Source organism: Budorcas taxicolor, chromosome 20, assembly GCF_023091745.1.
Source record: "Budorcas taxicolor isolate Tak-1 chromosome 20, Takin1.1, whole genome shotgun sequence".
In the NCBI taxonomy this organism is placed as follows: domain Eukaryota; kingdom Metazoa; phylum Chordata; class Mammalia; order Artiodactyla; family Bovidae; genus Budorcas; species Budorcas taxicolor.
In genome coordinates this window covers 26,988,534-27,015,975 of record NC_068929.1, presented here as the reverse complement: position 1 = coordinate 27,015,975, position 27,442 = coordinate 26,988,534, and the positions used below count along the sequence as shown (strand labels likewise).

At 39.6% G+C, this 27,442-nt stretch overlaps 1 protein-coding gene across 1 annotated transcript in view; it reads right to left on the bottom strand.

Annotated features, from left to right (window-relative positions):
- The window catches only part of SLC38A9 (solute carrier family 38 member 9), a 91,569-nt gene extending 75,564 nt beyond the window's left edge, over positions 1-16,005 (bottom strand). The window contains exons 1-2 of the mRNA XM_052659148.1: positions 15,916-16,005; positions 3,134-3,280 (exon numbers count right to left, since the gene is read on the bottom strand). Coding sequence (XP_052515108.1) covers positions 3,134-3,246 — 113 coding nt within the window. The 5' untranslated portion in view covers positions 3,247-3,280; positions 15,916-16,005. The remainder of the gene's footprint in view (positions 1-3,133; positions 3,281-15,915) is intronic.
- Positions 16,006-27,442: the final 11,437 nt, after the last annotated feature.

Genomic DNA, 27,442 nt, shown 5'->3' with positions numbered 1-27,442 from the left:
CAGTATATCTGAGATTTATGTATATAAAATGAAATAACCCACATTTTAGTAGAAATAACAATATTTTAAGATATTCCTGTTTTTTCCCCTCATCAAATAAGTTCCTGAAATTATTTCACAAGAAAATTAGCATTCAATACTGCTAAACTCCTATAAATAAAAATTTGCCTTCCTTAAAACATGCTTACCTAGACAGTTATCCTATGATTGAAAATAGTTGATTCCCTCTTATTTTGACAAATTTCATTATAGAAAACATACTTCCACTTAATCTAAATGGTTAAATACTCAGAGAACTGTTTGAACTCCTGCCAACCTATTGCAATGGAATGCACTTTAATGACCTATGTTCTATCGTCACAGTGGTCAATTATTTATCATAGAATTCAGAGGTTTCAAGAGAGTTCTGAGCATTTAATCAGCATTCATTAGTCCTTCTATTCACTGATACTGAAATATACAAGTGAAAATTGCAAGATTCATTTCATTATCTTCTCTGATGGCCCCTGTATTTCTCATGTGATAAATTTCATACTGCTCAAGCTGCTAAAAATGTCTAAAAAATTAAGTATCTGGAAAATGGAAACAGGATTATCAAGAATAGTTTAAATCAATCCTCTTTCATCTCCTGGATTGGAAACTGCTTAGAGCCTTAACAAAATCAGCATTTTTTGCCATCATCACGTTAAACAGACAATAGAGCTGTGCACGAATAGGATAGATAAGTAATAGTGAATAAGGGGAGGAAGAAAAAGTATAATTTACAAAGCATTGTCTAGAGGGGATTTTTGAGTGAATTCCCTGAGAAAAACTGGCACAGAGAGATGAGTAAGAAAGCCCTAAATCCTGGGAGAAATGGAAGAGGAAACAAGAGTTTGAGAAAACTGGAAAACAGAAGTTCAAGGAATAGATGGGGTTGTTGAATAGTTGAATAGTTGAATTTACTTAACAGTAACTGCCACATGTCCCACTTAAAGCACTCAGTTTCTTTCTGAGGAGACAACACTCTTACAGTTTCCTATTTACTCCCCTGGACTCATTTATACATATTTGCATTATATATAACTTGTTAATGTCTTTACCCAAATGGCAGTATACTACATACACTGACTGCTCTGCACTTCACTTTTTTCATTTAACAAAATAAGTTGAAGACTTGTTCCATTTTGATATGTAATAAAGTCACTTCCTTCTTTTTAATGGGTGAAAAATATTCCATTGTATCAAGGCACCATAATTTATCCAGTCTTATAAGAAAAGACATTTTTGTTGTTTTCAATCTTTTGCTATTATAAAGAAACAGGGCATCAAACAACTCTGTACATATACGATTTGACATTGCAAATTAATGTTTAGAAGTGGTTGCTGGCATTTTTTTTGGTGAGGGGCAGATCACATTAATTTTGTGGGTTAAAATTTAAAGAGCATGACACTGTATTTTAGAGTCTTCCCTACTAAGAACAGAATATCCCTTTGTGTTACATGTAATATCTTATTAACTCTAAAATACACACTTAGTTCTTTCTAAAATATGGATGCATCTAATAATCCAGGACATTTTTTAATCACTGTCAGCCAGGAGGCAGTCATGAAAGTAACTGCTCCTGGTGGCATGACAGGTCATCTGTGGTCATTTCAATGATCAAACCATTTAGAGACCATTCACTTTTCACTTTCATGCATTGGAGAAGGAAATGGCAACCCACTCCAGTGTTCTTGCCTGGAGAATCCCAGGGACAGGGGAGCCTGGTGAGCTGCCGTCTATGGGGTTGCATAGAGTCGGACATGACTGAAGCGACTTAGCAGCAGCAGCAGCAGCAAGGAATAAATATGAGCCATAGTGTTGTTAGAAAGCTTTCTGTGACACCTTCTGGTAATATCAGGCAAGTACAAGCATCAAAACGAAAAAGTATCAGTGATTTGGAAGAAAATTCTTTCAAGAAATACTACACTATCAATGCTCTTAATGGTAATAAGGACAATTTTGTGTGAGCAGGAAAAAATAATGATTTTTGATGACTGCAAGTCAAAAAGTGATTCAGAAGAATCAGACTATATGAAGAATCAGATTTGTAATATCTTAACCGACACATTTTGTTTATATTTTCGATTTTGTAATCGCACTAGAATTCTAGTAAGCACAAAAATAAAATTCTAAGTTCTAAGAAATTGTTGCATCAGAGGTATGGGCAGCAGTTTATGTTAGTTTTATATTAAAAAAAGAGAGAACAACCAAAATCAGTACAACTTTTAATCAGCGTCTCAGATTTGAATAAACACTGAGCTGTTATTTTAGTATTTCAGAGTTTCTCTCATATAGATTTTGCACATTAAGGCTATTCCTATGTATTTTATCTTTTCCTCCATTATATTTTCTTATTAGAATGCTATTGATTTTTGCCTATTTTGTAAACAACCACCTTACTGAATTGGTTTTTTTTATAAATTGTTATTATAAATTGCATTTATAATAATTTTTCAGTGGATTCTTTCGGATTGTCAAGGTAAGGAATGAAATAAATTTTAAACTCTAATTATCTTAAACTATCTGCTGGAATTTAAACTCAAAGAAGGTAAAGATTATGAATTATTTTTACTGTTCTATTCCCAGCACTTCCCATACTTGTGCTCAGTGGCTTAGTCATGTCCAACTCTGCAACCCCATGGACTGTAGCCCGTCAGGATCCTCTGTCCATGGAATTCTCCAGGCAAGAATACTTGAGTGGGTTGCCACTTCCTCCTCTAGGAGATCTTCCCGACCCAGGGATTGAACCTACATCTCCTACACTGGCAGGTGGATTCTTTAACATTGAGCCACTTCGGGAAGCCTGACTTTGCATAATACGTTGCACAGATCAGACAATCAATATGTATTTGTTAAATGAGTTACATGCATATTACTTCATAAAACTTACCTCAGCCATCCCTGACAGAGATATGGAGTTTAGTCTAAAAAGTCAAATATAAGTGAGAAAATATATTCATATATATTCCCTTTTACATACAAACATACAGAGCCTGTAAGAAATTAGATATTTTATAATAAAATCTCTATATATTTGGTTATAATGACTTCTATTTTAATAACTAAAAGTCTTAATTATGAAATAAATGTTTTATTTCAAACACTTACCTTTTAGATCTTATATCTGATGAATCAAACTGGATATTCATAGGTCCAGGATTTACTTCATGATCTCCCTCAGGGGTGAGAAGATGCCTAGAATCACTATCCATATTTGCCATTTTTCTCAGACTCTAAGTACTAAAGAAGTCAGTCCTGTAATAAATCAGAAAAGAGAAATAATTTAAAGTTTAATATAAGAACTATTTTACTACTGATAGGTAATACATTTGCATGTGTAAGAAATAAACACAGGAATTTGCTGAAGATATCTTAATGAGATGTATGTCTAAAACACTTACATTATCAGAAACTTGCTAAGTTGAAAAGAAGTTACTACTTATTTTTCAGCTTAATAAAAAAAGAAGCAAGGCAATCCATTTCCAGTAATAAAACAGATTAGGCTATTTGGGCTCATTTTCCTGCAGAAAACAACTGAAAATACTGCATAAAATATTAAAAAAAATTTTTTGAAAATAGTAAGGAAATGCAGGTCATTTGTAGGTGAAATTAAGGAACCTAGAAAGTAAGTAGTTCGAACAAGTTGGTTCTGTTCTGAAGGTATGCGCTGTGCCAGGAGAAACTCTGCTGGGGTTTTCAAGATCTTGTGGAATAGTAGGGAAATAAAAGACAACCCCCAGAATTCATCCAAAGTAAGGAATGAGTATAGTAAGAAATCACCCCCTATCCCTACTTCCCAAACAGCTGTGACTACAGAGCGCTTCACCATCAGATTAGGAGTTAACAGGAAGAAATCCCAAAGAAAGGTAATGCCAAAGAATGTTCAAACTACTGCACAATTGCACTGAACTCACATGCTAGCAAAGTAATGCTCAAAATTCTCCAAGTCAGGCTTCAACAATATGTGAACCGTGAACTTCCAGATGTTCAAGCTGGTTTTAGAAAAGGCAGAGGAACCACAGATCCAATTGCCAACATCCAGCTGGATCATTGAGGAAGAAAGTTCCAGAAAAACATCTATTTCTGCTTGATTGACTATGCCAAAGCCTTTGACTGTGTGGATCACAATAAACTGGAAAATTCTTCAAGAGATGGGAATACCAGACCACCTGACCTGCCCCTTGAGAAATCTGTATGCAGGTCAGGAAGCAACAGTTAGAACTAGACATGGAACAACAGACTGGTTCCAAATAAGAAAAGGAATACATCAAGGCTGTATATTATCACCTTGCTTATTTAATTTATATGCACATCGTGAGAAATGCTGGGCTGGATGAAGCACAAGCTGGAATCAAGATTGCTGGGAGAAATATCAATAACCTCAGATATGCATATGACACCACCTTTATTGCAGAAAGTGAAGAGGAATTAAAGAGCCTCTTGAAGAAAGTGAGAGAGGAGAGTGAAAAAGTTGCTCAACATTCAGAAAACTAAGATCATGGCATCTGGTCCCATCACTTCATGGCAAATAGATAGGGAAACAGTGGCTGACTTTATTTTCTTGGGTTTCAGAATCACTGCAGATGGTGACAGCAGTCATGAAATTAAAAGACCCTTACTGTTTGGAAGGAAAGTTATGACCAACCTAGACAGCATATTAAAAAGCAGAGACATTACTTTGCCAATAAAGGTCCATCTAGTCAAGGCTATGGTTTTTTCCAGTAGTCATGTATGGATGTGAAAGTTGGACTGTAAAGAAAGCTGAGCGCTGAAGAATTGATGCTTTTGAACTGTGGTATTGGAGAAGACTCTTGAGAGTCCCTTGGACTACAAGGAGATCCAACTAGTCCATCCTAATGGAGATCAGTCCTAGGTGTTCATTGGAAGGACTGATGCTGAAGCTGAAACTCCAGTACTTTGGCCACCTGATGCAAAGAGCTGACTCATTGTAAAAGACCCTGATGCTGGGAAAGATTGAAGGCAGGAGGAGAAGGGGACGACAAAGGATGAGATGGTTGGATGGCATCACTGACTCAATGGACATGAGTTTAGGTAAACTCCGGGAGTTGGTGATGGAAAGGGAGGCCTGGTGTGCTGCAGTGCATGGGGTCACAAAGAGTTGGACATGACTGAATGACTGAACTGAACTGAACTGAAAAGTGCCTCACTCCCTCACAAGAGAATCGCCAACAAATTTTCTTGACACTGACCATAGCCTGTGTGTGTGTTTGTATGTGTCTGTGTGTGGGTCTGTGTAGAGGGAAATATTATATACTACAAACTGTACCTCATGGATTTGCAAGGTGATCAAAGAACACTTAAAGCTGTGAACATAATTTCAGATTACTTGCTTGGTAGAGCTTATAGGTAACTGGCTGAAGCCAATGTAAATCTTTTCTTTGAGGATCCAGAAAACACTGATCCTAGCCCTCAAAAGAGACTTGCAAACAATTTTTCAAGAACAATGAACAGTACACTGTCAAAAATAAACCAGCATATAAAGAAACAAAATGCTATTAGTGAGAACCAGAAGCAACAGCAGAAATAGTTTCACAAAGGTTTCAACCACATTCTTATTATCAGAATAAGATTATAAAACAATTATGCTTCCTACCTTTAAACAAATAAAGGAAAAAGTGGATATTTTCAAAAAGTAACAGCATGTTTGAAAAGAACCAGAGTGAACGCTCAGGCACCGATAAATAACAACAAAGAAAAAAATAATAAAACATAATAGCCAAAATTTTAAACTCAATGGATGTATTTAAAAGTTGAAGAGAGGATGCTGGCAACATGGTGGAATAAAAAGCTACCTTTATCTTTTCCCTTCAAAGTACAACCAGTAAAACATCTGTAACACAAGAAAACTGCCTCCACCCAACACACTACGATGCTGGAGAGTTCCCACATCTGTACGTCTAAGAGTGAGCAGACTAGATAGAATATATGGAAGAGGGGGGAACAGAGGGAGGGAGAAACCAAGAGAAGAGTGGTGGTGGTGCCTGTAATCCTAGCCCTCCAGCTCTAGCAGCCGAGACTGCAGCCCCAAAAGACTGGCTGGCAGCAGGGGAGGTGGGCACACGACTCCTGCCTCAGCAGCCGCCGCGAACACAGAGGCCAAGACAGAGAAACTTACAACACTGCACCCAGCATAGGTGCCCTGCAATCCTGGCTCTTCTCTCTCTTCTCCCTCCCCCTGCAACGGCAGAGCCTGTAATTCAGGAGACCCTGGATATGATGTAAGAGACCACCATCCCAGCTATAGCAGAAGGCAAGGCACCGACAACCCGGGAGGCACAAGACGCAAAAATGAGTGCCCAGAGTGCCACACTGCTAACAGAGGTGATGGAGGATGGAGAGTGAAGATTCAAATATAACTACAGGTAGTTCAGGTAAGAGAAACCAAAAGATTGTGCACCACTTGCTGGAAAACAGAAGAAAGGCCTCTAATTTCTAATCTATTGAATCTGTTATAATCAAGCAAAAAAGGTGTTTGCCACTTGAAATTTGTCTGTGGAGAAACAGCTCATCAGGCACCATGAACCACAGTAACACTGCACTACAAAATGACAATTCTCCAGAAAATAAATGTAAAGTAATGAAATATTATGACCTAACTGAAACAGATTCAAAATATTTGTCAGGAAGAAACTCAACAAACTACAAGAAAACTCAGAAAGGCAGATTCAATGAGCTTAGGAATAAAATTAATGAACAGAAGTAATACTTTAACAAAGAGATTTAAACTCTAAAAATAGAAAGAAATGAAAATTCTAGAGCTGAAGAATTCAGTAAATGAAATGAAGAATGAATTACAAAGCAATGGAAATAGAGCAGACTGGATAAAAGACAGAATCGGCAGGCTTGAAGATAGAAATCTAGAAATAATACCAGTAGGACAGGAAGAGAAATAAGATATTTTTTTAAATCACAAAATTCTACAAGACCTGACTGACTCTTTTAGGAAGGACAACATTAGGACATTGGGTATCCCAGAAAAGAGAGAAGGGAACAGAGTTTATTTAAAGAAATAATAGCTGAGAATTTCCCAAGCCTGTGGTAAGAACTGGATATACAAGGCTATGAAGCTAGGAGAACATCTAATTACCTCAATGCAAAAAGATCTTCTCTAATACGCATATATTAAAACTGTCAAAAGGGGCTTCCCTGGTGGCTCAGTGGTAAAGAATCCATCTGCCAATGCACGAGACATGGGTTCCATCCCTGATCCAGGAAGATCCCACATGCCAAAGAGCTACTAAGCTTGTGGGCCACAACTATTGAGACTGTGCTCTATTCTGGAAGCCACAACCACTGAACCCCACGTGCCCAGGCATGCATGCCACAGTGATGAGAAGCCCTTGTACCACAACTAGAGAGCAGTTCATGCTCACTGCAGCTAAAGAAAGCCCATGCAGCAATGAAAACCCAATAAAGCCATAAAAAATAACAACAAAAAACCGTCAGAAGTGAATCACAAAGAAAAAATGTTAAAGGTAGCAAAGGGGAAAAGGATAATAACCTATAAAGGAAGCTCCATTATATACAGAAAATCCTACACTGCCACCAGAAAACCACCAGGTATCATTGATGAATTCAGTAAAGCTGCAGTATACAAAATTAATATACAGAAATCTGTTGTTAATTCTACACACTAATAATGAATTACTCAAGAGAAATTAAGAAAATAAGTCCATGTACCATTGCATCAAAAAAGAATAAAAAAATCTAGAAATGAGGCAAAAGACCTGTACTTGGAAAACTACAAGACACTGATGAAAGAAATTGAAAATGACACAAATAGATGAAAAGATATACCATGTTCACGGGTTAGAATTAATACTGCTAAAATGACCATACTACCCAAGGCAATCTACAGATTCAGTGCAATCACTATTAAAATACCAAGGGCCTTTCTCACAGAACTAGAGAAAAATAATTTTAAAATTTGTATGGAAATACAAAAGACCCTGAATAGACAAAATAATCTTGAGAAAGAGAACAGAGTTAAAAGAATAATATTCTTTGACATCAGACTATACTACAAAGCTTCAAAAGCAAACAATAATAAAAATCAAAACTATGACATAGGCACAAAAACAGACAAATAGATCAAATAAACAGGATAGAAAGCACAGAAATACACCCATGCACTTTTAGTCAATTAATCTATGACAAAGGGGGCAAGAATATACAATGGAGAAAAGAGTTTTTTCAAAAAGTGGTGCTCAGAAAACTGGACAACTACATGTAAAAGAATGAAATTAGAACATTTTCTCACACCAAATACAAAAATAAACTCAAAATGGATTAAAGACCTAATATAAGATTGGAAACTATAAACCTCCTAGAGGAAAACATAAGCAGAACATGCTAACATAAATCACAGGATTTTTTAATCTGTATGCTAAAGCAAGGAGAAGGGGATGACAGAGGACAAGATGGCTGGATGGCATCACTGAATCAACTGACGTGAGTTTGAGCAAACTTGGGGAGGTGGTGAAGGACGGGGAAGCTTGGCAAGCTGCAGACCATGGGGTCACAAAGAGTTGGACATGGCTGAGCAACTGAACAACAAATGCTAAAGCAAAAGAAATAAAAGCAAAAATAAATATGACCTAATCAGACTTAAAAGCTTTTGCAGAACACGAAGGAAACCAGTGACAAAACAGGCAGTGTACTAAATGGGAGAAAATATTTGCTTATGGTATGACTGATAAGGGTTCAAAATTCAAAATATATAAACAGCTCATACAACTCAATGAAAAAACCAAATAACCCAAGTTAAAAATGGGCGGAAGACCTGAATAGACATTTTATAAAGAAGTCATACAGATGGCCAACAAGCACAGGAAAAGATTCTCAATATCATTAATCATCAGGGAAATTCAAAACCACAATTAGATATCACCTCACACCCATTAGAATGGTTATCATCAAAAAGGTAAGAAATAACAAGTCTTGGTGAGTATGTGAATATAAGGGAACCCTTATACACTGTTGGTGGGAATGCAAATTGGTGCAACCACTGTGGAAAACAGTATGGCTATTTCTCAGAAAAACTAAAAAAGAACTACCATATGACTCATCAATTCCACTTCTGGGTATATATCCGGAAAAAAAAAAAAAAGTTAACTCAAAAAGATACAGGTACCCCAATGGTTAGAGCAGCATTACTTATAACTGCTAAGACATGGAAGCAACCCGTGTCCATCAACAGATGAATGAATGGATAAAGAAGATGTGGTATATACGTACAATGGAACTCTTTGTTGTTTAGTTGCTAAGTTGTGTCTGACTTTTTTGTGACCCAATGGACAGTAGTCCAATAGGCTCCTCTGCTCATGGGATTTCCCAGGCAAGAATATTGGAGTGGTTTGCTATTTCCTTCTTCAGGGGATCTTCCTGACCAAGGGGCTGAACCTGGGTCTCCTGCATTGGCAGGTGGATTTGTAACCACTGAGCCACAGGGAAACTCTAGATATTTCCTTAATAAGTAAGTAGGTATTAGTCGCTCAATCATATCTGACTCTTTGTGACCCCATGGACTATAGCTCACCAGGCTCCTCTGTCCATGGAATTCTCCAGGCAAGAATACTGGGGTGGGTAGCCATTCTCTTCTCCCAATGGGATCATCCAAATCCAGGGATTGAACTTCGGTCTCTTATGTTGAAGGCAGATTCTTTACTATCTGAGCTACCAGGGAAACCCTAGGCATTTCCTTACTATATCTGACTCTTTGTGACCCCATGTACTATAGGTTCCTCTGCCCATGGAATTCTCCAGGCAAGAATACTGGAGTAGGTAGCCATTTTCTCCTCCAGGGGATCATCCCAATCCAGGATCCAACCTGAATCTCCCACATTGCAGACAGAATATTTACTCTCTGAGTCACCAGAGAAGCCCTAGGTATTTCCTTAGGCAGCAATAATCCTTCTAGCAGCAGTGAAACAGAGGAAAAGTTAATAACCAAGTCAGAGCAGGGAAAAAAGTTACCTGCTTAAACAATGGTGGAAATACAGGGTTACACTTCTGACTTACTTTGCTAACCAATGCTCTCCACTGTATTGGTTCCTAAACTAAACTAGGATGGGCTGAATTGACAAACAGGATTCTTTTAACTCCCAGAGATGATACTTTCACTGATTACTGAATGTTAGGAAATCAGAAAAGAGGAAAATCTAGAAAGGTTCTTAAATTTCAGTCAGCCTTAACAAAAAGTAGTAATCACGGTTGAGGAAAATATGAAGGACTGATTATTTCAATGATTTAAAATAAATCATGAATGAGTTCAAAGTTCAAATTCAAAGTTCCCAGTGCCTTTCAGAGATTTATAATATTCAAAAAAATATGAAGAATTGTAAGAAAATTGATAATTTTCAGTTGCCTCAACTATAAATTCCCCCAGAAAGCTGTCTCAAAGGAAATTTAATATCTTTTTTGAAAGTCTTGATGAGAACTATAAGATATCTTAAAATCTGATGAATTAGGTTGAGAGGTGAACTGGAGTTTCATAGCTAATATTACTTAGATGGTAACACAGGATAGTGCTATCAATGATTGACTAAACTGTTAAGTATTCCAAAGTATTATTTTTGTCATAGACTAACACTAATACAGGAAATTAAATACACAAAATGACATAAACAGACATACTCACTTCTATTTCATTCAGTCCTCTGACCTTTAAAACAAAGTCCCAGATGCAAGATTAATGTCAAAGATAAGTCATTTAATAATGAGCCCCTGATCACTTAAGATTGCTTTTAGTATGGGGTCTCAAGACAAAAACAGCTTATTAATAACTTGCTTGCTAATACCTATGCTGAAACATTATCTCTATAAAAAGAACATAGAGAACAACAAAAGGAAGCTCCTGTAACGTCTTTTAAAAGGTATTAACTGTGAGCATCACCATATTTCAAAGAATGTCAGTCCTTTCCACTCCAGGTTCAGAAACTTCCTTTCACAATTCTGTGAGAAAGCAAATTTATAGTACTGGGTTGGCCAAAAAGTTCCTGAAGTTTTAAAGCAAAAACAGAAGACACATTTTTCATCATTTTCACCAAGAACTTTATTGAACAACATATTCACCAATATGCAGATGAAACTACTCTAATAACAGAAAGTGAAGAGGAACTAAAGAGTCTCTTGAGGAAGGTGAAAAAAAAAAAAGGAAATGAAAAAGCTGGCTTAAAGCTCAACATTCAAAAAACGAAGATCATGGCATCTGGTCTCATCACTTCATGGCAAGTAGATGGGGAAAAAGTAGATGCAGCGGCAGATTTTATTTCGTTGGGCTGCAAAATCACTGTGGACTGTGACTGCAGCCACAAAATTAAGATGTTTGTTCCTTGGAAGGAAAGCTATGACAAACCTAGACAGCATATTAAAAAGCAGGGACATCATTTCACCAACAAAGGTCCATATAGTCAAAGCTATGGTCTTTACAATAGTCATGTACGGATGTGAGAGTTGGATCATAGATAAGGCTGAGTGCTGATGAACTGATGTTTTCAATTGTGGTGCTGGAGAACACTCTTGAGAGTCCCTTGGACAGGAAGGAGATCAAACCAGTCAATCCTAAAGGAAATCAACCCTGAACATTCATTGAAAGGACTGATGCTGAAGCTGAAGCTCCAATACTCTGGCCACCTGATGCAAAGAGCTGACTCATCGTGAAAAAGACCCTGTTGCTGGGAAAGTCTGAAGGCAGGAGGAGAAGGGGCAGCAGAGGATGAGATAGTTAGATGGCATCACAGACTCAATGGACATGAGCTTGAGGAAACTCCAGGAAATAGTGAAGAACAGGGATGCCAGGCATGCTGCTGCCCAGGGGTCCACGGGGTTACAAACAGTGGGACACAACTTAGTGACTGAACAACAACATTCACCATTTTTTTCCACTACCTTCTGACATTTTTCAGGCAATTTTACAATTCCATCTTCCCAAAACTGTTTATCTTTTTGAGCAAGAAACTGTTTCAGGTGCTTCTTACAACCTTCCAGGGAATTGAAAATTTTCCATTAAGAGAATTTTAGAAGGACTGAAATAAATGGAAATCTGAAGACGCAGTGTCTGGTGAATACCATGGATGAATCAGACCTTCCCAGCCAAGCTGTAACAGTTTTTGTCTGGTCATCAGAGAAATATGCAGTCTTGCGTTATCTTGATGGAAGACTATGTGTTTTCTGTTGACTAATACCAGATTCTTTTCTTTGAGTGCTGCTTTCAGTTGGTCAAATGGGGAGCAGTACTTGCTGGAATTAATAGTTCTGTTTTCCAGAAGGAGCTCATAGTAGAGACCTCCCTTCCAATCCCACCATATACACAACATCATGTTCTCTGAATGGAGATCAACCTTTGGTGTGGTTGGTGGTAGTTCATTTCACTTGCCCCATGATCTCTTCCATTCCATATTACTGTATGGTATCCAATTTTTATTGCCCATCACAATTTGTTTTAAAAATGGAATTTTCATTAAATAGAGGATTGAATGCAGAAACATGGTCAAGGTTTTTTTTGCTTAACTAACATGGAACCCAAACATCAAAGCAATTAACACAACCAAGCTGGTACAAATGATTTTCAATGCTTGATTTGGATATTCTGAGTATGTTGGCTATTTCCCTCATGATATAAAGTTGACTGTTCTCAATTAGTGTCTCGATTTGATCACTCTCAACTTCAACTGGTCTACCTGACCGTAGAACATCATCCAACAAGAAATCTCCAGTACCGTACTTCCTTGATGGCTCAGTGATTAAAGAGGCCACCTGCCAATGCAGGGGACACAGGTTTGACCCCTGGTCTGGGAAGAGTTCCCGTGCCACTGGGCAACTAAGTTCGTGCGCCACAACCACCAAGACTGTGCTCTAAAGGGTGGGAGGCACAACCGCTGAGCCCATGTGCTGCAACTACTGAAGCCCATGCACCCTAGAGCCTGTGTTCCACAACAAGAGAAGCACCGCAATGAGAAGCCCATGCGTTGGAACTAGACAGTAGCCCCTCCTCTCTGCAACTACAGGAAAGCCCACACAGCAACAAAGACCTAGCACAGCCATAAATAAAGAAAGAAATCTCCAGTACAAACCACAAACCATTTTTTGTAACATTTGATCAGTCATGCCACCGTCTCTACACACTGCACAAATCCCTTCTTGTGTTTCAGTTGCCTTTTTACCTTTCTTGAAATAATAAAGCATAAAATGCCAAAAATGTTGCTTTTTTCCTTCCATCTTCAATATTAAAAAAGCTACACAAAAATTCACCAATTTTGATGAATTTTTTTTTAATGCACACTGATATGACAGCTGTTACAATACAATCTTAACGGAACTGTTTTAAATGAAGTTAAAAACAACAAAGCACTACTACAGCACCTTACATAAAACAACCAAATATACTGGCCAACTCAATATATATGCCAAGATGCTAGCAACAATCTGCAATAACAGGCACTGGCTTTTGCCCAAAGAAGTGGATTATGAACCCACCATATAAGTATTTATGCATGAGAATTACTATTAACTAATACTTATGCATACGGTAGAGTTTTAGATAGTACATTTATATTCAGTTTACCAGGCTGGGGGTTGATAATTTTTTTTTTCTATAAATGGCCAGATAGTAAATATTTTAGGCCTTGCCAGCCATACAGTCTGTGCAACTATTCAACTTTGCCTTGTAGCACAAAAGACAATATATAAATGAGTAAGCATGGCTATATTCCAGTAAAACTACATAAAAAATAAATACATTTGGCAGTGGGCCAAGTTTGGTCATAGTTTACACACCTATCCAGCATGCCAATATAAAAGCAAATGGGGGACTTTACCGTTGGTCCAGTGGCTAAGAATCTGTGTTCCCAGTGCAAAAGGCCTGGGTTCGATCCCTGGTCATGGAATTAGATTCCACATGCCACAACTAAAACATCCCACATGCCGCAATTAAGACCTGATGCAGCCAAATAAATAAATAAATATTAAAAAAAAAAGCAAATGGAATCATATCATTAAAAAGGCAGCCTGGTAAAAGCAGTTTTGTTATGTATATGTATGTTCTTCTATGTATCGTAAGTCTATAACTTCTATAAAGTCCAGTAGAGACTTATCCAAACCTCTTCCTTATGAATTGCTTAATGGTCAACTGACAGGAGCTATAATATTTAAATTCTAATGTGACAGTTGGATCAACAAATCCTTCAAGAGGTGTAAATCTGACAGTGCTGGAAGAGAATGTGGTTTAATAAAGAAATTACCAGTTAAAACAATGCAGTAGCACCAAAGAACCTCTCCTTCTACAATAGGGAACGCTATTATAAATGCTCTAAAGTTATGTTTAGGGAGGAAGAAAGAGAGAATACTGGTAAAGGACTTAAATTTAAGTGTATTATAAAATGTTGGCCTGGTAGAGATTTTTAACCTCTTAATGATTTTTTTTTTTAACTTTTATGGTCATATCTCCTTAAAAAAAAATACTATAAATCATTATTTTAATTTGTAATTCATGCATTCCCATCCTCCTATGCTGTTTATCCTTTATTGTAACTATTCAGGTTATTATGAAAATCACAATGAACAGCAACTACTTTTATGTATGTAACTGAGATATGCAGCATTTAAGATTGAGGGAAGGAATCTAAGGCTAAAGGTTCTCAGAGCTCTAGTGGGCACACAGTGGGAAAGGTGAACTTTATTTTCTTCCAGTCAAAGAATCTATTGGTTACATTTTAGTTTGCTACCGATCTGTCATCTTAACATGAAGTTTTAGATGTCTGTGATGCAAGGAGATTTTGTTCAAGTTAAAACAAGGTTTCTTTAACCTATTGAAAAGTTTAACGGCTTCCCAGGTGGCCCTAGTGGTAAGGAACCCGCCCGCCAATGCAAGAGAGGGAAGGGCATGACAACCCACTCCAGTATTCTTGCCTGCAGAATCCCATGGAGAGAGGAGCCCGGCAGGTTACGGCCCATAGGGTCGCAGAGTCTGAAACGACTGAAGCAGACTTTGCACTCACGCATTGGAGTTTAAAGCCTTTCTTTCCCTTCAGGGGTTGCCTGGTTACCTTGCATATGACAGAGTAAAAAGATAAAAGAAGGGGGAACAGGTTAGAGTTTGCTAATCTACTGATCGCAGCAATAGATTAAGGCAAGGCTTGAGAGTCATGAAAATTAGGTTTCAGTCAAGCTGGTCAATAACTGGTTGTCTGGTGGTGAGCGAGTCAATTTCTTCATCTCGGTGGGCCTGACTTTCCTCATCTGGAAAGTCTCAACGCACTTGATAGCAATTCTCAAAGACCCCTTCTAGCTGTTATTCTAAGACAGGAAGATGTCAAGCCACCTACTATCAGGGCACTAGCTCTCACAATCGAGCCGGGGGTGGGGGTTGGGGAGAAGAGTGACAAGGACTTACTGGTCTAGCCCTGACTCCCCACCCCTCGCCCCCGCCATCTGAGGTTAGGACCGCATCAAGGCATCAAAGGGGTTTCCCCCCCACCTCCCCTCTCTAGCTCTCTCCTACTCCCATTCCTATAATTCTGCCAATTCTTCGCCTCCCTCTTCTCACCTGGCTGTTCACCCACTGTAACCATGCCTTTTCCTTAAGGCCCGGGCAGACACGACTCCCACAGCCCCTCGAGTTCTCCCAGCCACGGACTGAGTCCCTTGCTTTGCTCGCACCCGAACCCTGCAGGAGCGCGCGCCGGCCCTCCGGACAGGACTCCACGGGCCCCAGCTTTGGCCTCACCGCTCCCGCATGAAGCCACCTTTCCGGTGCGTTTCCCCGGGTGACAGCCCGCTCCGATGCAAGCTCAGTCGTTCAGGCCACTTCTCCCCTGTTCCCTCCGCTACTTCCCCGGAGGTGAGTTTGCAAAACCCGCAACGTGCTCTACCTGAGCAGGCCCAGCCTAGAAGCTCAGAGCGTTTGGCGGGAAGGAGGACACCTCTTCCCCAAGCTTCTCAACTTGCCACAGCGAGGCTTCTTGTCCCTTGGACAGGAAAAGGCAAAGGCCTAGGTCGCGGGGGCCGGCGGGGGATGGAGTTCTAAGAGCACCAAGCCGGCAGCCGCAGTCAAACCTCCCGCCTTCGCGGACTACAACTCCCAGAGGGCTCTGCGACAGCCAACACGCCTCCCGCCTCAGAGCCCAACCCTCCCTCTTCAGCTTCGGCTTTTGCTTGGGCTTGGGCTTCAGAAAGACCGGCGACCCGGTTAGGCAAATCGCTTCCCCCAGCCGCCTGACGTCCGCACTGGAGTCTCTTGTCTGTCCGAGGCCCTTAAGGCGTCGAAGCGGAGGGACGCGATCTCCTGCAGTCGGTACCACCCCGGAGGCCACTGAGAAAGGGCTGATGTGATATTTCCATCTAGGGCAGACTTCCCACTGTCTCTTATCTCAGGATGTTCTGGCTGATGCTCTGTACTCTCATCACGTGCTTGAACCCTATGGATACCAAGGGAAGCTGGTTTGAAAAAAGAAAATTGTTGGATTGGCACTTTTCCTTCCTTGTCTAGACACTTAGGCTTTTTTTTTTTTTTTAATTTTTAACGTGTTGGTAAATTACTCACTAGCCGGAAAGGGGATTTGGGAGGATTTTAAGCACCCTCTCCCCATCCCTAACTTTCTCCCAGAGCCACCCCAAATAAACATACAACTAAGTAAAATTAATGTGCTTGTTATTAAAAGTCAGCTTAAGGTAAGCCTTCTGAAAAGCATATGGTGATACCTAAGCTCTTCTTATACAGGAAGCCAGTGACTTTTTTTTTTTTTTTTTTTTGGAAGCAAAACAACCAGGATAAATACAACAATGTAATATGTTAATGGAAAATGAAATAACCCAAATTTAACAAATATCTAATATTGAGTGCCAAGCATTTTACATGCAAAATATCTTTTTAAAATATTTTCTTTTATTATTTTTGGCTGTGCTGGATCTTTGTTGCTGTGCGGGCTTTCTCTAGTTGTGGAGAGCAGGGCTACTCTTCGTTGCAGAGGCTTTTCATTGTGGTGGCTTCTCTTGTTGTGGAGGACAGGCTCTAGGTGCGCTGGCTTCAGTATTTGTGGCGCTTGGGCTCAGAAGTTGTGGTGCATGGGCTTAGTTGCTCTGCAGCATGTGGAATCTTCCCTGACCAGGGATTGAACCTGTGTCCCCTGCATTGACAGTTGGATCATTATCCACTGTACCCTCACATTCAATATCTCTTTAAGTCTTTACCATGATTCTAGAAGTGTATATTACCCCTATTTTACAAATAAGGAAGCCATCCTAGAGAATTTAAGTGAGTTACCCAAGGCACAACAACTATTAAGCAGCAGAAGAGCTGGAAATCAGACTAACGTCTTATTCCAAAATCTGTGCTCTCAAACACTGCCTCTGGTATTGAGGGTTTGACAAATACAAGGCAGGTGATGTGATGAATGTTGCCTTTAAGGTGCATGCTAAGTCACTTCAATAGCGTCTGATTCTTTGTGACCCTATGGACTGTAGCCCGCCAGGCTTCCCTGACCATAAGATCCTCTGGGCAAGAATACTGGAGTGGGTTGCCATGCCCTCCTTGCCTTTAAGGTAGATAAAAGTTATTTTACTAATGGTATCCTTATTTAAAAACTGTTGCAATTGCTCTTTAGATCAACATTACATTCTTCAGATCAACAGTACATTTCTTTTGATAACTCCAGTGATAGCAAAATGTTCTCTTTTTCTCTGCTTTTCAAGCTGAGAAAATATTTTTAGGCAAGGCTGAGAAGTGTAAGAGGAAATGGTATAGAATGACATCAGCAAAGATAGCGGAATAGGGAACTTGAAAATTGTCCCTCCCATAAAAGCAATGAATAAGCTGGCAAAACTGTCAGAATCAACTTCTTTGGGTACTCTGGAATCTAATAAAGAAAAATTAAAGCAACCAGGGGAACACTTAAGCAGAGACTGCTAAATTTTGGCAAGAGAGCTCTATGATCATCTCCAGCTTGTCTGTGGCCTTGAAGACAGCAGCCCACATTCCTGGCTTAGGTTGACGGTAACACAGAGGGCAACACGGACCTGAATCTAAAGGATTCCGCGGCAGTCCAGTGCTAAGGAGTCCCTGCTTTTACTTCTGAGAGCCCTTGTTCAATTGCTGGTAAAGGAGCTAAGATCCCACAGGCAGTGCTGTGAGGGCAAAAAAAAAAAAAGAGAGAGAAAGAGAAAAAGAGTTGTAATTGTGTGTTTTGACCTATCTGGTGGTTCCCTAAAGGTTTGGCTCAAGGCTGTCCTGGAGCCTCCCCAGGACTGAGGCAGCTAGCTTCCTAGGCAGTGTTTGTCAAAAGGATTGAAAATATATTAGCCACTGCCATAAGGGTACAGTATAACAGATGAGACAAACAATAAGCAGGCCAAAAGCCTGGGAAGGAAGAGGCTGGGGGAACAGATACTTGGGGAATAAGGATTTTGAAAAGCTTCCTCTTATTCTGGGAAATCTAGAAGGCCACATGCCTGCCTTGGTCTAGACACATACTCAGAAAAGACCTGAGAAGACCCTGTTGACCTAAGCTCTCACTTCTGGTTGACTTTCAGAGTTAGTGCAAGGAGGAAGTGAAGACTACTGCAGAACTGTAAAGTATCTAACTAAGCATTGAAGGAGTGCCCCAATGACACAACTAATTGGCAAGCACTGGAAGAGTTTTTTTGAACCTTGATTGTTTATTTTTATTTTTTGCTTCTAGGCATTTAATAAAGACATCTCTGCTAAATTACTAGTTGACCACCAAGCTAATGGAATGGAGTGATCATGCAACAAAGAAGGCAGACTTTATAGAATTAGTTGACTGGTAGTTAAATCTCCTTGAAAAAGACCCTGATGCTGGGAAAGATTGAAGGCAAAAGGAGAAGAGGGCAGCAGAGAATGAGATTGTTATTAGATAGCATCACCTACTCAGTGGACATGAGTTTCAGCAAACTCTGGGAGACAGTGGAGGACAAAGGAGCCTGGCATGCTGCAGTATATGGGGTCACAAAGAGTCAGACATGACTTAGCAACTGAACAATGGCAGTTAAGCCTAGAAGCTTGATCATATTTAAGCTTGATTTTTAAAATCAATTCTTTATAAGTGGTATTGTGTACTTCCTATCATATTAGGAAGCACATTTCTGGAAGTCTCATTTGCGATATTAAACTCAGTGGGCTCAAATATTTTCTGTTTCAAAATTCTCCTTTAGCTTTTCACCATTCTTTGATACGGAGAAAGCAATGGCAACCCACTACAGTACTCTTGCCTGGAAAACCTCATGGATGGAGGAGCCTGGTAGGCTGCAGTCCATGGGATCGCTAAGAGTTGGACATGACTGAGTGACTTCACTTTCACTTTTCACTTTCATGTATTGGAGAAGGAAATGGCAACCCACTCCAGTGTTCTTGCCTGGAGAATCCCAGGGACAAGGGAGCCTCGTGGGCTGCCGTCTATGGGGTGGAACAGAGTCGGACACAACTGAAGTGACTTAGCAGCAGCAGCAGCAGCAGCAGCCATTGATGATCATCTGCTAGATCAGAGGTTCATGTCACCTTTAGTGTCTGAGTAAATTTTCCTCAGTGTCCTTGTTTCCATTTACTAAGTAGTTAGGTCCAAACAAGTTAATATGTGTTTATGCCCTAACAATTTTAACCATTTAAATAGATATGTCAATTAAAAGAAAACTATTTTATTTTATTTTTAAAGAACCACAATTGCTTACTAATTGGGTGTGTATACCTATTGGGCACTGTGTAACTTCACAAACCTGGAAATCAGATGGGACATCAGTATCTTCATGTCCTGTCCCACACTGGATTTTGCATGACACTTACTTGAGATCATAGCAACTGTTGCAAAGTCAATTTTCCAAAGATGTGATGTTAGCCAAAAGAATTAGCTTGATCTAATGTTAAAACTGTGAAGTATCTCAAGCTGGTTCACATGGTATCTGACAGATGTTGCCGTGTTTACTAGCATGTGAGATGAGTGCAATTGTGCGGTAGTTTGAGCATTCTTTGGCATTGCCTTTTTTTTGTATTGGAATGAAAGCTGACCTTTTCCAGTCCTGTGCCCATTGCTGAGTTTTCCAAATTTGCTGGCATATTGGCACTTTCACAGCATCATCTTTTAGTGTTTAGATAGTTACAAAATTATGCATATCCGCTGAGGCAGTAGCAGCTCAGGGCTTCCAGGTGGCACTAGTTGTAAAGAATCTGCTTGCCAGTTCAGGCGATGCAAGAGACGGAGATTCGATCTCTAGGTCGGGAAGAGCCCCTAAAGTAGGAAGTGACCACCACTCCAGTATTCTTGTGTTGAAAGTTTCATGGACAGAGGAGCCTGGCGGGGGGGCTATAGTCCATGGGGCTACTAAGAGTTGGACACGACTAAGCACACACACACAGCAGAATTCCCATCACATTCAACGTTCCTCAGACAGCTGCCTCAACTCCAATGAAGTACTTTGGTTAACTGTCCTTCACATAACTCTTTTACCTTGTAATAACCTTAGCCTGATTATTTCTCTTCTCTCTGTCACTCATCAAGTACCTCATGACTGCTTAATGCTGATGGATCACCTCCTGAATTCTTATAATGATCTAAAGGAAATTCCACTGTGTAATATTTCTTTCTCATGATTCACTGATGGTTCTTATTTGGAAGGTGACAATGGAAAATATTGTGTTGGGTACGCTGTAACAATTCTTTTTGATGTTGTTGAGGCAGAATCTTTATCCATAACTACTTCAGCCCAATACACTAAATTATATGCTCTTACATGGGCTTGGACTTTAGTCAAGGACAAAACTGCCAATATTTATACCGTTAGTAGACATGTTTTTGAAGTAGTTCATGATTTCAGAATGTGGAAACAACATGGCTTCCTTCTTCCAGTGGAAATAAAATGTTAAGTGTTGGTTTTTTAAAAAAATGTGTTTTGGACCAAATAATAATCAGTCCTGCGGAAGAGTCTAAAATTCCCACTCTTCACTACTATATATGAATTAAACAATTAGTATACTGACAAAATAATAGCCTTCATGAATCAATACTGGTGGGGAAACAAGGCTGCAAAAAGTGCCTACCTCACTTGTCTCACTTGTTCAAAATACAGACCTGGGAAGCTGGTTTGTATTGCATTCTGGACGATTTAAATTGCATCGTGGACCATCTGAGGTCTGGCAAGTGGATTTCATACAAGTTCCTCCATCTAATGCATATAAGTATGTTTTAGACATGGTTTATATGTTTTCACACTGGACTGAATGAAGCCTTTCTTTGAAGACAGACTACTACTTCTTCTGTGGTTAAAGTCCTTTTGAAAAAGATCACCCCTACCTGGGGAACTCTTCTAGAACTATAAGGAGCCCATCTTATTGGCCAGGTACTTTGACAAGTCTGTGCTGTTTGGCTGGCTTTATATCACTTTCACTGTGCTTACCATCCTTAGTCCTCTGGTTTAGTCTAACGCATGAAGGGTGTTGTTAAGATTCAATTGGCAAAATTCAGAGAGGCCTAAAGCCTTGCTATGATTCCTCTAAATCTCACATCCATTCCTTTTGGAATTTATAAACTCTTAGATATAGTCACAGTATATCTAATGAACTTGGCTCCTGCTTCTTTTGATGCACAACTGATAAAAGGAGAGGAACTCCAGTATTGCAAATGCATAATGGCTTCTATTAAAAATAACCATGTTTTGGTAGATCAGTCTTTTCAAATGGCACCCTTGGGGGACAAAGACCCTAAGTGTCACGACTTGCAACTTGGAGATTTCATCTATTAGAAAAGATACATCCAGAAGAACTCTCTCCAGTTTTGTTAGAAAGCCCTTTATTGAGTACTGCAAACAACCTCTGTGCCTCCAGACTCCAAAGAATAAACTCTTGGATTCCTGAGCTACACCTAAAGAAAGCACCAAACCCTGACTGAAACTGCAGGTCGTCTGGTGACGTGAAAGTGAAGATTTTCCAGAATTGAAGCAGATGACATCTGATGAGACAACTTTCCCTAGATATGTAGACCAGGCCTGTTGGAAGTTTGTTGCCAAACCTTTGATGATGGCATAATACTTCAGAAGATCTCTGATGTAATTATTTTGATAACAGGACTTTAGATAAAAAGTGCTTGACAGTCTTCCCTCCTTCCCCTCCTTGTTATTCAAATGTGACATTAATGGGTTTCCAATCTAACGTGAGACACTATGCCCAGTAATGGTCCTTTGTGACACTGAGGGACAAAAAGCTGTTAAAACTAGAAACCCTGACTCTTCATCAGCAATGCTTTCAGAGAAAAATCCTCATCAAAAGGGGAAGATGTAAAAAATTAACGAACAGAAACCTCAGTTAAGTAGAGTTGGGAGACCAGAAGGGGGAGCTCTTGTAACCTGTGATGATAATAGAACCCAACAGGAAGAGGAAGGACTCCTTTCCTGACAAGGACTAAGTGAAAAGCCATGAGCTGTTTGTTTTAGTCATGATCTTTATGTTTGTGCACTGGACTGAAGACTTTCCTTGAAGACAGACTACCTCTTCTGTGGCTAAAGTCTTTTTAGAAGTGGTTATACCTACCTGGGGAACTCCTCTAGAGCTATGAGGAACCCATCTTATTGGGCAGGTACTTTAAGACTTTCTCCTCTCTATAAAAGTGTTCTCCTTCCTTTGCCATGCCAGGGCTTGCATGTGGTTTGGGATGGCTGCCGACCCCAACCTGCAGTTCTCTTCTGATCGTGAATAAACAAATCTTTGCTGGAGAAATATTTAGCAGTGTTTTTGTTTCAAGTCAACATTAGTCTATGTGCTAGCATGTGTACTGCTGATGGGTTTGTCATAGTTGCTAAGTTTTCTCAGTGGGCAGAGTAAGGAAGTCTTTGTGTTGTAAATTTTTTATTTTTTTTTTAAGGAGATACTATATCATGAGTTCATACTGATATTTCTAGTTCAAATTTGAGAGTATAGGGTTATTTCTTAACCTCTGCTTTTCTTTTTCAATTTCTTTTCTCTCACACTGAAAAATCTTACTTCTTAAACAATAGTAACTTAATTATGTACCAGTTTATTACTGACAATATGAACTACAGAATTGGTGGATTTTATGCAGTATTGTTTGCCTTATGATATATCTCACTAGGGACATATGGTCAAATTACTATATTTTAAAGCATTTGAAATACATTTCTGTGTGGTTAAGCCACTAACTAAATACACATTTAAGTGCATTTGTTTTTTTTGCATTAACTTTTAAAGATTGCCTTTTTAAATTTTGATTTGATTTAGTTTTATAATTTTGTATAACAATCACATGGTTTCACAATCAAATCCACTCATTCAGAGAAGTCTGACATTCTTCTCCTCAACCTATTCTCTCTTAGTCATTTTATAATTTTTGGCTTATCCTTCCATTAAAAAATATATAGGCAGATATATCTCTTTAGATATAAGCCAGCATACTTGACCTAACATATTTGACTACACTAAAGCCTTTGACTGTGTGGATCACAACAAACTGGAAAATTCTTAAAGAGATGGGAATACCACATCACCTTACCTGTCTCCTGAGAAACCTGTATGCAGGACAAGAAGCAACAGTTAGAACTGGACATGGAACAAAAGACTGGTTCAAAACTGAGTATGTCAATATCAAGGATTATATTGTCATCCTGCTTATTTAACTTCTGTGCAGAGTACATCATGTGAAATGTCAGGTCGGATGACTCATAAACTAGAACCAAGATTGCCTGGAGAAATATCAACAACCTCAAATATGCAGATGGTACCACCCTAATAGCAAAAAGTGAAGAGGAACTAAAGAACTTCTTGAGGAGGGTGAAAGAAGAGAGTGAGAAGGCTGGCTTAAGACGCAACATTCAAAAAACAAAGATCACAGCATCTGTTCCCATCACTTCATGGCAAATAGATGGAGAAAAAATGGAAATAGTGCCAGATTTTTTCTTTGGCTCCAAAATCACTGCAGACAGTGGCTGCAGCCATGAAATCAAAAGACACTTGCTCCTTGGAAGAAAAGCTGTGACCAACCTAGATAGCATATTAAAAAAAGCAGAGACATCAGTTTGCCAACAAAGGTCCATATAGTAGAAAACTATGGTTTTTCCAGTAATCATGTAGGGATGTGAGAGTTGGACCATAAAGAAAGCTGAGCACCAAAGAATTGATGCTTTCAAATTGTGGTGCTAGAGGAGACTATGAGAGTCCCTTGGACTGCAAAGAGATCAAACCAGTCAATCCTAAAGTTAATAAACCCTGAATATGCACTGGAAGGACATTATATTGATACTGAGCCACCAAGAAAACCCCTGGTCACTTCTTTGAGTCTCATATTTTTATGCGACTCCTGTATGTATGAAATTAAAATTGTTTTTCTCCTTCTGTTTAATGTCAGCTTAATTATTGGGCCAGCCAAAAAGTCTACAAAGCAAGAAGGGAAAAGTTTTCTGCCCCTTTAACTACATGGGTGGGTGTTTTGGTCTGCTATTGAGGGATTTTGGGCTTATTTCTGGTTAACTTTTAGTTCTGCCGTTAATAACTTTGTGGAAACAGTGACAGACTTTATTTTGGGAGGCTCCAAGATCACCTAAGATGGTGAATGTAGCCATGAAATTAAAAGACGCTTGCTCCTTGGAAGAAAAGTTACGACAAACCTGCTGCTGCTGCTGCTAAGTCGCTTCAGTCGTGTCCGACTCTGTGCGACCCCATAGATGGCAGCCCACCAGGCTCCCCCGTCCCTGGGATTCTCCAGGCAAGAACACTGGAGTGGGCTGCCATTTCCTTCTCCAATGCATGAAAGTGAAAAGTGAAAGTGAAGTCGCTCAGTCGTGTCTGACTCCTGGCGACCCCATGGACTGCAGCCTACTAGGCTGCTCTGTCCATGGGATTTTCCAGGCAAGAGTACTGGAGTGGGTTGCCATTGCCTTCTCCATGACAAACCTAGACAGTGTATTAAAAAGCAGACACATTACTTTGCTGACAAAGGTCCATCTAGTCAAAGCTATGGTTTTTCCAGTAGTCATGTATGGATGTGAGAGTTGGACTATAAAGAAGCTGAACGCCAAAGAATTCATGCTTTTGAATTGTGGTGTTGGAGAAGACTTTTGAGAGTCCCTTGGGCTTCAAGGAGATCAAACCAGTCAATCGTAAATGAAATCAATCCTGAATATTCATTAGAAGGACTGATGCTGAACTGAGGGTCCAATACTTTGGCTACCTGACATGAAGAGCTGACTCATTAGAAAAAACCCTGATGCTGGGAAAGATGGAAGGCAAGAGGAGAAGGAGATGATAGTTGAATAGAGGAGAGGATGTGATAGTTGGATGGCATCATCGATTCAATGGACATGAGTCTGAGCAAGCTCCAGGAGATGGTGAAGGACAGGGAAGCCTGGCATGCAGCAGTCTGTGGGGTTGCAGAGTTGGACACAATTGAGCAAATGAACAACAGATTTGTCCTTTTATATTTTTGTTAGTGTATCTTTGAGATAAATTCTAGAAGTAGGATTATAGGATCCAGGGGTAAATGCACACGTGATTTTGCTAGATTTTGTCAAATTCCCTTCCCTCAAGGTTTAGGCCGTGAAACATCCCCAACAGTGATGTAAGAGGGTGCCTATTACCTCGAAGCTTCTCTAACAGGGTTCATTATCAACATATACACTGATGAATGTGTCTAATATATACTAAGATATTAAATAAAAACACTAAAATGACTATCAAAATGAAAATTGTCTGTGAGTTGCCTAAAATCAGTGGTATGAGTACCACACATTCATAAACACTGCCTTAGCCATTACTTGAAAAATACAGTTATTTTGGCCTCTCTGAACCCTGCTTGGTATGCTGAAAACCCCTGTCCAAGTTGCTTTCTTTCTTAGATGTTTCACTAGTACAAGATGTGCTAACTGTCTGAGACATTATAACCCACTCCACCTTTTGTGTTGATTTATAGGGCTCCAACCTGCAGTATTTAATTTTTTTTAGCCTATTGTATGGTTATGCACATAATATAAATATTCTCAATATTTATAATACTTAAAGATGAACATCTAATTCTCCCCCACGTGAGGTAATCCATTTTTGTACTGTTTGTTGTTGTTCAGTCAGTAAGTCGTGTCTGAATCTTTAGTGACACCATAGACTGTAGCCCACCAGGCTCCTCTGTCCATGGGATTTCCCAGGCAAGAGTACTGGAGTGGGTTGCCATTTCTTTCTCCAGGAAGTCTTTGGACCCAGGGATTGAACCTATGTCTCCCGCATTGGCAAGAAGGTTCTTTACCACTGAACCACCAGGGAAGCCCCACATACTACTGGTAGATTAAAAGAATTTTTAATAGACTTGACATGGTGCAAGGCAAAGTACACATCAATTAAAAAATCATTACTTGAATAATGTGGAAAGAATGCTAAGAACATAAAATCTATATCAGTCATCTTTATATGCATTACTTTGAACTAACTACATTGATTCCAAACTGGGAGACAGCTTTGAGGAAAATCTTCTCCTACCTTATTATAGGGGATTTAGCGAATTTGGTGGAGAAGGAACTGGCAACCCACTCCAGTGTTCTTGCCTGGAGAATCTCAAGGATGGGGGAGCCTGGTGGGCTGCCGTCCATGGGGTCACACAGAGTCGGACACGACTGAAGCGACTTAGCAGCAGTGGCAGCAGGGAATTTGGAGAAACATTACATAAGCTTTCCAGGGAATCTTTTGAGATAAGAATGTTAAGGTTTAAATTCCATTGGTCATTGCCATTCTTGTCACTAGAATGTTCCTTGAGAAGCTAATTTTACCTGGAACATTTAGCATAATACCTGGCATACAGTAGGTGCTCATTTAAAGCCTATTTAACTAATGAATGAATCCATGCCTTTTCCATACATTGTGATTTATTACTACCAGTAACTTAGGATCTGTTAGTGAGAACAAGAAAATAGAATATTCTTGCCTGGAAAATCGCATGGATGGAGGAGCCTGGTAGGCTGCAATCCATGGGGTCGCTAAGAGTCGGATAGGACTGAGCCAATTTACTTTCACTTTTCACTTTCATGCATTGGAGAAGGAAATGGCAACCCACTCCAGTGTTCTTGCCTGGAGAATCTCAGGGACGGGGGAGCCTGGTGAGCTGCCATCTATGGGGTCGCACAGAGTCGGACACGACTGAAGTGACTTTCTTGGGACACCCATTAAGGAGCAAGTGTTCACTAAACCGTGCTTGTCTTTTTTCACTGTTTATGTTCAATTTTTGAATTGCATGATTTTTATCCATTGTTTACCCTTTACTCAATACTGAACTTTAGTTCTCATCAGAATGCACTTTTTCTTAACCAGGAGCTCTCAAGGGTTATATTGAGTGTTTCAAAGAAACTATTTCATTGCAATACCTGAAAGCACAAAAATTTCTTCTAGAATTAATAGCAGAGAATGTT